Source organism: Gastrolobium bilobum, unplaced genomic scaffold (assembly GCF_033153095.1).
Source record: "Gastrolobium bilobum isolate Gb01-03AN ecotype WA unplaced genomic scaffold, APGP_CSIRO_Gbil_v1 utg22184, whole genome shotgun sequence".
NCBI classification, from domain to species: Eukaryota; Viridiplantae; Streptophyta; class Magnoliopsida; order Fabales; family Fabaceae; genus Gastrolobium; species Gastrolobium bilobum.
Window position 1 is genome coordinate 79,910 of NW_026899915.1, and position 9,939 is coordinate 89,848.

Below are 9,939 nucleotides of genomic sequence, written 5' to 3' on the forward strand. Positions count from 1 at the left end.
TGTAGAACTGGAAGTCTAGAAAAAACTCCCATGGTAGTCTACAAAGTGGAAAATTTTGAAAAAAACCAAAACATTTTTCCTTGTTTGTTATTTTAAACTGGAAGGAAAAAAAACAAAAAAGGAGCTTTTTAATAATGAAGGGAAAATGTCTTTTTGTTTACTTTCGAGCCCAAAAGACTTCTATTCTTTGAGAGAATGTATTAAATATAAAATCATTCCATCACTTAATATATTAAAAGCTTCGGTGAGACTGAGACTTGTGGAATGCTTGATGGTGAAAGAATAAAATTTCTATGACACGCGAAACACTTGCGCAGCTGTTGTTTGACCATAGAATATGTATGACATATAATGACAAAGAACGGAAGCTTCTGCCTATTCTTTTTTATTCTGTTAGTGGTATACTAATAGAATAACTAGTTTCAACTCCGATGTCTTTGCTTCTTGCTCTTTTAAACTTTACATTTGCCCAAATTTACTAATTTGTGGATCGTTAGCCTTCAACTTAGCCCAGTAATAAGAGGCCTTGACATTTGGCAGTCCTTATTATAAAGCTCCCTTTCCCTTCCTCTATCTTCCTTCAATTCCGTTCTCAATCAATCCCGAAATTTTTAATGTTACTTTACTTCAAAAATATATACATTGAAGTAATGATACCTTCTTCAGTGGATAAAATGACAAACTACTACAGTGAACTGAGACCACATTTTTTTTTTTTGAACTGGTTCGTTATCCATACAGAGGATATATCAATTTTTCCATTCCCACTTGGGACCTCTTTTAACTCAAAATCTTTAACAACAATTTCACGGATCTTTTACTCATATGAACTCCACTTACACTTCATGTGACTGTGACACTTCATCACTCACATGAATTTTTAGCATCAACAACAATATAGAAAATGACAATGGGCATGAAAATGGACAATTGGGTAACATATCTATATACGTAAGAGAAAATTAAGGAAAATCTTAGGGAAACTTGAATTTTTCCATACACTTCTGAATCTTGAATTTGTATTCAAAACACAAAATTGAAGACTATCATGTTTATGGGTCGAACAATTCTGCGTCAGTTTTAATTTTCATCTTCCCGGCAAAATGCAAGCCTTCATTTGTAGATCCTACGTGTTCTTTTTCTAGCTTTCTGAAATGTACGCTGATTTGAGGCTACAAAAGAACGCTTAACAATATTTCTTGGGAGTTTTTTTAATTCTTTAAAATAAAATAGTGTAAAACACTACTTTGATGTTAGAAAATTTTCAATTATTTCTCGTTAATCTATAAGTTCCTAAAATACTAATTGTTTTTAATTTCTAAAAATTTTGCTTACTTCCCATTTGTTCCCCTTTTTTAAACTCAACCCGAATTCTTGAAATATCAATCAATTAAGCAAGGTAGTCCATGGGTTAATCTAAGTCCACTTTTGTTAAATAACAAGTTACCCGTACATATATTTTGTGTTTCAAATAATAATTTCAAATCATTCTATTAATTCTTATTCCATTGTGAAAACTCAATGCAATCATAAGGTTTACCAAGCAAGGTTTAAGATCAAGAGAGAAGGTCATACATATTAAGGATTATTCTATCTCAGTTTGCACAAAAGGAGAGTGAGCGATACTACAAAAGAACAAATTAAATGAGTTCCAAGACATCGATTGATAATGTAGAGCGGATGTTAACGAGCAGAGCCGAGATTTGGTTTTAAAGGGTTAAGTCTGTCAAGTCTGTTACTTGTTATAAATATAATTATCGACATGTGGCCTGTCTTATTTATAAAAAAATAAAAGTCTGGTTTAGTCTGTTTCTAAAAAATAAGACAACAAAAATTCAATGTATATCCAAACAGCATAATATAAAATAAAATCATTCAAAAACTATTTAACCAATAAAATGGGGTGAAATGGATTGAGGAGAAAGAGAGAACTATTACAAGTAGTATAAAAAATATAAAACAAAAATAATAATGTAAAGAACCTTTGGATACACCGTCCCAAAAGCTAGCTCTGAGGGTGAGAGTGCTCAAGACCTTATAAAGGCCACATTAGTTGCACATCTAACCAATGTGAGACTATATATCTCAACACGTCCCCTCACGCAAGAGCCCTTTGGGCTAGAAGCGTGGAATTGCACAGGCCCAATTTTTGGTTTACCTTTTGTCCTTTTTTATTTTAATTCCACTTTGATGTGGGAGGCGGTGAGGGCTCAAGCTCTGATATCATGTAAAGAACCTTGGGATACACCACCCCAAAAGCTAGCTCTGAGGGTGGGAGTGCCCAAGGCCTTATAAAGGCTACATTAGTTGCACATCTAACCAATGTGGGACTATATGTCTCAACAACTAATATGAAAGTATTCTACTATTGAAAGAAAGAAATAAATACTCACATAAGCTAGGAGGCTATCATCATCTGATGATACAAGAGGATGGGCATTCCTTTTAGCAATAATGACCTCCAAAACTATGACTCCAAAGCTAAAGATATCAGACTTTTCTGAAAATTGCCCATACTTTATATATTCTGGAGACATATAACCACTATATAAAAATATCAACATTAGAAATTGTGTATAGAACGTATTTGACAACAATAAATCTAAAACCACATTTAAAATGGATTCAAGCACGATGTTCCAACAACTGAAGAAATGAAGAAATTAAGGAGAACAAGATTTGAAAAGAATAAAGATTCAAAAATACTTACAATGTTCCAACAACTCTATTAGTATTTCCTTGATCTTGATCTATAGCAACCATCCTTGCCATGCCAAAATCTGAGTTTTTTGGATTCATGTTGTTATCTAACAACACATTACTAGGTTTGAGATCACGATGTATTACTTTTAATCGTGAATGCTCATGTAAATAAATAATTCCACGTGCAATTCCTTCAATAATTTTGTATCAACTCAATGGATTGCTCTTGTGAGGGTCTATAAATGTCAAAATCCACTCAAGTAAGAAAAGTGAAAATTTATATATCAACACATAAATTTTAAAATTTAACAATAAATAAAGGTGAGAATAGAAATTATTTACCGAATAAAAAGTAATCAAGACTTTTATTGGGCACAAATTCATAAATAAGCATTTTCTCCTGTTCTTCCAAGCAAAATCCTAATAATGTTACAAGATTTCTGTGTTGAAGTTTTGCTATTAACAAAACCTCATTCTTGAATTCTACTACACCTTGTCGTGAACTTTGCGAGAGTTTTTTTACAGCTATTTCTCGTCCATCTAAAAGAACACCCTGAAATTATAACCAATCAGTTAAGTATGAGAAACAAACATACATATTCATTTTTCATTACATTTCATCACCTCGTAAACCTCTCCAAATCCACGTTTTCCTATTTTGTTTTCATAGGAAAACTTATTTGTGGCAGCCTCAATTGTGGCCAAATTGAACTGTAGCGACTGTATTGTGCCACTTTCATCCCCAACTGCAGCAACATCAAGTTAGGCAAGCCAAAAATCACCAAATTAACCTTCTAAATCAAGAGTTGAGAAAGGATTTGAGTTTTCATTTCAAATTACTAACAATTTTCCCTTAGAAGAGTCTTATAATTTTTCCTTGATCTTCTCAGTAGAAAATAGCAGACGAAACACAACAGAATTATCGAAATGGCAACAAGGACAGCAATCAAGACAATTTTTCGAGGTCCAATTTTCTTCTTTCCTGCATAAATAATTGTAGAGAAAAAAATTCAAGCTTTAATAATTAAAAAATAAAAAATGCTAATATTCTATATCTATTTATAAACTATATTATTGTTAATTATCAATCAGAAAAGCTCTTTTTTGGACACTCAAGTTTCAATCTATAATCTTATAAAGTTAATTAAGCTCCATCACAAAAAATTTGATTTAACTAAAATGCAGTTCAATATTTTTTACTTACGCTACTGACATTGATTAGTATTGACCTTACTTTATTTCATATGAATAGGTATTTATTAAGGTCATGTTAGAAGAATTTTGTGGTCATGAAAGATGGCACATGTATATTGGGAAGGATTCATTTATAATTTTTTTTTATAAATTACACTAAATATAATCGGTCATACATTCTTAATTAGTGTATGACCGGTCAGACATAATGTAGTTTATAAACAAACAATTTGTAAATATAATTTCCCCCATATATATAAATATATATATATATATATATATATATATATATATATATAAGGTAGGATCATTTGACACTAGTGCCAAATTTGAAATTTGACTCCTCATCTGAGAGTCATTAGATAAAAAAAGAACAATGTGTCACAAGCTTACAAATCAGAGTCATTGATTTTTTTGATCTAATGACTTTCAGATGAGGCGTCAAATTTCAAATTTGACACTGGTGTCAAAAGATCCTATCTTTCTCTATATATATAGGGGAAGATTTACAAGCTTTTTACAAACTACACTATGTCTGACCGGTCATACTGTAATCAAATAAGTAACTCTACGGATATTATTTTGAGAGATCTATTATGATTATGAGATAGCCTATGGTGGATGCCTGGATTATATTAAATGGTCAATCAGGTAGAAATTATCTTGGTAGGAATTATCCCCAATGGTCCAAAATACAGAGGAAATATTGTCCGTTTTATTTTGGCCGTAGAAGTGAAAAAGTTTGCAATACATAAGAAAAAAAGAGAAAATTTATTCAGTTGGCTTCTGCATTAATTAAGTTGAACATGTTGCGCTTAATATCATATGTATGTTAATACACCAGGTGCATACGGGGTGTTATACATACACTAATCAAGAGTGTATCATACTCAGTGTAATTTGTAAAAAAAAATTGTAAACGAATCTTTCACCGGTGTAAGAATTAGAAGTCTTACACTCAATCTTGATCATTGATCCACTTATATCCAATGGCTCACATTACTAAAAAATTTAAGCCCTTAGATATAAGTGCGATCAACGGACAAGATTGATAATGTAACTTACACTGGTGTAAAATGATCCCGACCCTATATATATATATGTATGTATATATATATGTATGTATATATATATATATATATATATATATATATATATTAGTCATGCGCACTGTCTTCGAACTTTCCTTGTGAAGGAGGTGATAAAAAGACAAAGACGCCAACTAGGTTAGGCATAATTGGTTAAGGACTACGCTCATTCCCTACAAGGGTATTAGTTTAAATTCTGTTCACCGATTTGAGCACTTTGTTGATGAATGATCTGTAATTCATTTCAGAAATTCTCAAAAAATTTGGGATCTTTCCCTTAGGGAACCAATATTTTTCCCCACCTAAACTTTTAATTACCAAAAAAGGAAAAGAGAGTGCTAACATTATTGTAGCATATATCGATGATGACCTAAATATTGGTTAAAAAAAGTACCTGAAGGAGGAGGATGAGAAGGAACCAGGGGCGGTGCTGCTGATGTTTCAGTTGTATAATAAAACTTGTACAGATCGTATCTAATATTACACCATGCTAGCATAGCTCTCGCACCCTGTTTCCCCCCACAACACATAGTAAGAGTTCCGATTGCATTTTGCAAACACTCCTCACACTGATCATTCATCACGCTGGGAGCGCATTGTGCTAGCCCATACACTCTGTTATGCCTCGATGACCCCTTGAACTCTGTTTCTCCGGTGGCGAATTTCTTCACAAGCTGGGAACTCGCAGCTTGTAAGAACCCGCACCGTTAATTAAGGTATTTAATTAATAAATTATGAGAAAATAGGAAATGATTCCATAATTGACTCTAATAATTATTATGAGGCTTTAATAATTATAGTTAGTGAGTAATAATGCTGAAAGTCGCTTTTCGGAAGAAAAGTGCAGATACCGGTTCTGCTAGTCGGTATAAATGCGTGCCGAAAAAGTATCCCGGAAAATTAATGTAAGTGCATGATAATTACTAGAATAATATGTAGGACTTTCAAAACGAGTTTCAAGTCCAGATAATGAGAACTGGTGCTGGAAACCGGTACTGGCTTGGAAAAGCGCGTACCGGAAAAGTGCTCAGAAATTATAAGAAAAATATGATAAATCTTAGAAAATTATGTAGTTTCATAATCCAAAGTTTGGGATTAAAATGCTAAGCATAGCAATTAAAGTTAATACTGTGTGTTTTATGGCTAAGTGGCTATATATATGCATTTTAGCACATAACCCTAGGCATACCAGAATTCCTACGTGAGGCACTTGGTGGGCTGAGGGTGGTTTACTGTTCCATTGCCTCCTTTCACCATTTTTGAACTCAAGTTGTCACCTTTACTTGATTTCTTCCCTCTTTGAGCTTGTTTACACTTAAGAACATGCATGGTGAGGAAGTGTGAGGGTGTATTCTGAGTTTCCATCCTATGTGTGTGGGTGAGAGTGCTGGTTTTGGGTGGTGTGGTTGCTGAAAGCCATAGTTATGGCATTTTGGAGGTCCAAGTGGTGACCTTTGGTGAGAAGAACCAACCCTTGTGAAGCCATTTTCGTGCATCTTTCTTGAGTCAGACTTGAGGGGTTGTGTTGAGCTCCAAGAGCATCTCCTTCTCTGTTTTAAGCCTTTGGTATGTATACCAACCTTTGATCTTGAGTTTAATGCTTAAAAATGAAAGCTTGATGCATGTTAAGGTCAAAAGATGATAACTTGTTGTGGGGTAATGTTGAACACACCTAGAAATGCATGTTTAGGTGTTTAAAATCGGTAAAAACCCAACCTTGGAAGGATATCTTCACGAAAATGCAGAAACTGCATTCTGTCATGAAATATCCGGATATCGGCCCGTGGAATATCCAGATATGGGATATCCGGATATGATATCCGGATATGTGTATTCGGATATGGGGTTTTGGGATATCTGGATAATAGATATCCGGATATGGGATTCTGGATATCCGGATATTGCATATCCGGATATGTCCAGTGAGATATCCGGATATCGCATATCTGGATATGGTCCCGAGGAATATCCGGATATTCTGGGATTTCGTAGAACAGTAGCTGTGCTGTGTGTACAGTAGGCTATTGGGGGTTTGTGGACCCTAGATTGATGAAGTTGAACTTCTGTATTTAATGGACTAAGCCAGAATCATGGGATTAAGGGCTTGTGGCTTTGTTAGAAGCTTTAAGACTTGAAAACGTAATGAAAAGGCGTTGTCTTAATATTTTATGCTTGTGGTGCATGTTGTTGATGTATTGTTGGTCCATAACAAATTGTGAATCTGCTGTGTTTGGACTTTGAGCTGTGGACTCTTGGCTTTTGGAGTTAGCTTGCAAGGTAAGCTTTCGTGTCCTCGGTTTAGCCATGTTGTGGTTCCACCATGTCCCATGGGGGTATGGTTTATGCATGTTGTGTACATGCTTTTGGATATTTGATATGTTGATTGAACTTTACATGTAATGGCTTTTAATATACATGTGTTGTTTCATCTTGACGGGAAGCCTGAGTATGTAGCGCCATACAAGACGGTGTACCGGGGTGAATGCAAGTGGTACTTGCACGGTGTGTAGGTGATAGACGTATACCTGCACTGTTTCTGGCCAGTAGATTAGTATTGACACACATGACATGATTATCTGCTGCATTGCATTGTTTTAGAAATGATAAATGATAAACTGCTTTTGAACTTATATTGCACATGTAAGTGAGCTTGGGGTGGAAGATCCTTGAGGACTCACTGACTTACTGAGATTTCTAGATTAGAGATCTTACCCCACGTTGGGGAATGCTTATTTCAGGATCAGGTAGTATGGGTACTGATGCCTCAGGCGGCAGGAGGCCGGAGCTTAGCTGATTATGTTTTACTGCTTTATGTTAGCATGACTGGATTTGGATGCTGTTTATGTTTTCCGCTATTTATGATATGTTGTTGTTGAGACTGATGTTGGGCATGTTGCCTTATTTGAGTGAGCATGGGGATTGTCCATGACACTTTATGTTAGTGCTTTTGATTTGGAGTTGTATAACTAATAGATGGTCCGGTCTACGATGTTGTAGTTCCTTGACTAGAGCCACACTTTTATTATCTATGTTTTGAGATATTTCAGTTAGCTGTTTTATTGCAATTACATACAAGCGATGTTTTATTAATTGATTATTAAGCAAGTTGGTAATGTTAATGGCATCGTAATTGAAAAAAAAAAAGTAATTCCGCATTTTTAATTAAGCGCAGCTTAATACGATATTATGATAACATTACCGGATATATACGGGGTGTTACACAGCTTCTTTAGCCAAACTGTTCAACAAGCTGAACAACGTTTGGTTGAAGCTTTTCAAATCCGAGGTGGTGATGTTCTTGTCATCCCACAAGTTCACTCTTGGGACGATGCTGACAGGGTTGAAGTACCTGTTTGTGTAACCCAACGTGCACTCATCGTACCATATTATGGACTGTGTCTGGTTGTGGCAGCGACGTTCTATCTCTGTGGCTGCGGCGGTGACACACTCCTGACAGGTGGCAGAGGAGACGTTGCCGCGGCAGAGGAAGATGCCACTGGCGACGTTTATGGTCGCCAAGCCTATGTTTGTCAGGTAGTAGCCGTCGCGGCCTTGGGAGGCGTTGGAAGTGAGATCTGAGAGGAGAATCTTGAGATTACTTTGGAATGTAATGCTGGATTGATAAGTTACGGTGTTTGGGCAGTAATTATCGTTGTAAACGGGAACTGCCAAGGTAAATAATACAATTCCTAATAGAGAAAAGAGTAGAGAAGGGATAACATGATTGTTGAAAAGATGCATGTTTTATCAATATTTTGTTGCTCCACATTAGCTTGGATTTCGCAGCGTATAAAATGATCGAACTCTATGCATTCCTCAATCTCTATGAATGGAAACTTAGCGAGAACAACCGCCAAGGACTAGTCTCCTCAGTTTAGAAATGAAGTTTGAAACGACAACCAAGCACCTTTTGACCATACCTAAAATGATATAAAACTAAAGAAAATATCATTGTCTCCATTTTTAGTCTCTTTTTCCTACTCGTATCGTTATCATTTTAATCAACTGAATAGAAATTTTAAGATCAAATCATAATATTAAAGACGTGTAACACAAAAGAAAAATATTGACACACATACTAAACATGGATATGTGTTGATTTTGAATTAGGATGGCTTTACCTACTCGTATAGTGTGTTTGGATTTGGATGACATAATGGTAAGAACAAAGAAGGACAAAGAAATCAAGGAAATTTATTTACTCTTATTGTTTTTATTAAACTCATTTTTTATTTTTGAAATTAGGCTAAAACGGTGAACTTAAATGTATTAGAGTGCTATTCCACTTTTAATTAATATTCTAAATAAAGTAAATAGTAATTCTGTTATATGATTTTGTTGAACTTTTGTTCAATTTATTCCCTAAACTTTTCGGCTCATTTTCCTAAAATATTGAGAATATAACTTATGTTAAGTGAAGGGCACCGATCGTCAAGTCCTGCCTAATGATATACGCACTGCGCAGGTAACGTAGAAGCTATTACCTGTCTCTCTCTTTTTCACAATTATTTTAATGTCAAGCCAAATTATGCGACAAGAGACTGTAATCCGTAAAACAAATAAATTTTTTTTAAATGACACAACTTTGTGTCATTTTAATGAAACTACGTCGTTTTGGTGAGTTTTTACATATTTTTATTATTTATTATGAGTTTTAATATTTTTATATTTGCCACAAAATATTTATTTGGCACATTGAAACTAGGGGTGATAAACGAACCAAGGACCTTTAGCTCGGCTCGTTAAGGCCTAAGCTTGTATGCCTAAAATTGGTTGTTGGAACCAGACTTGAACTTGTATAAAAGCTCGTTTAATAAAAAGGCCTCAGACTTCACTGCAAAAGCTCGGCCGTAGAGCCTCTCAAGCTGGCAAGGTATATTAATTTTTATTTTTATTTTATATTTTTATTTTATATTTTTATACTACTTGTAATAATCCTCTCTCTCTCTCCTCA

The 9,939-nt window shown here is 34.7% G+C and overlaps 2 protein-coding genes across 2 annotated transcripts; both read right to left on the reverse strand.

Annotated features, from left to right (window-relative positions):
• Nucleotides 1–1,595: 1,595 nt before the first annotated feature.
• On the reverse strand, nucleotides 1,596–5,566 carry LOC133294194 (cysteine-rich receptor-like protein kinase 25). Its single transcript, XM_061492838.1, has 6 exons — nucleotides 5,380–5,566; nucleotides 3,328–3,449; nucleotides 3,046–3,256; nucleotides 2,711–2,807; nucleotides 2,394–2,544; nucleotides 1,596–1,625 (listed from the first exon to the last, which is right to left on the reverse strand). The coding sequence occupies exons 1-6, from the start codon at nucleotides 5,564–5,566 to the stop codon at nucleotides 1,596–1,598; spliced, it is 798 nt and encodes a 265-aa protein (XP_061348822.1).
• A 2,635-nt stretch (nucleotides 5,567–8,201) lies between these two features.
• Nucleotides 8,202–8,726, reverse strand: LOC133294195 (cysteine-rich receptor-like protein kinase 25). The gene has a single exon (XM_061492840.1). The coding sequence runs from the start codon at nucleotides 8,724–8,726 to the stop codon at nucleotides 8,202–8,204; it is 525 nt and encodes a 174-aa protein (XP_061348824.1).
• Between the last annotated feature and the right edge of the window lie 1,213 nt (nucleotides 8,727–9,939).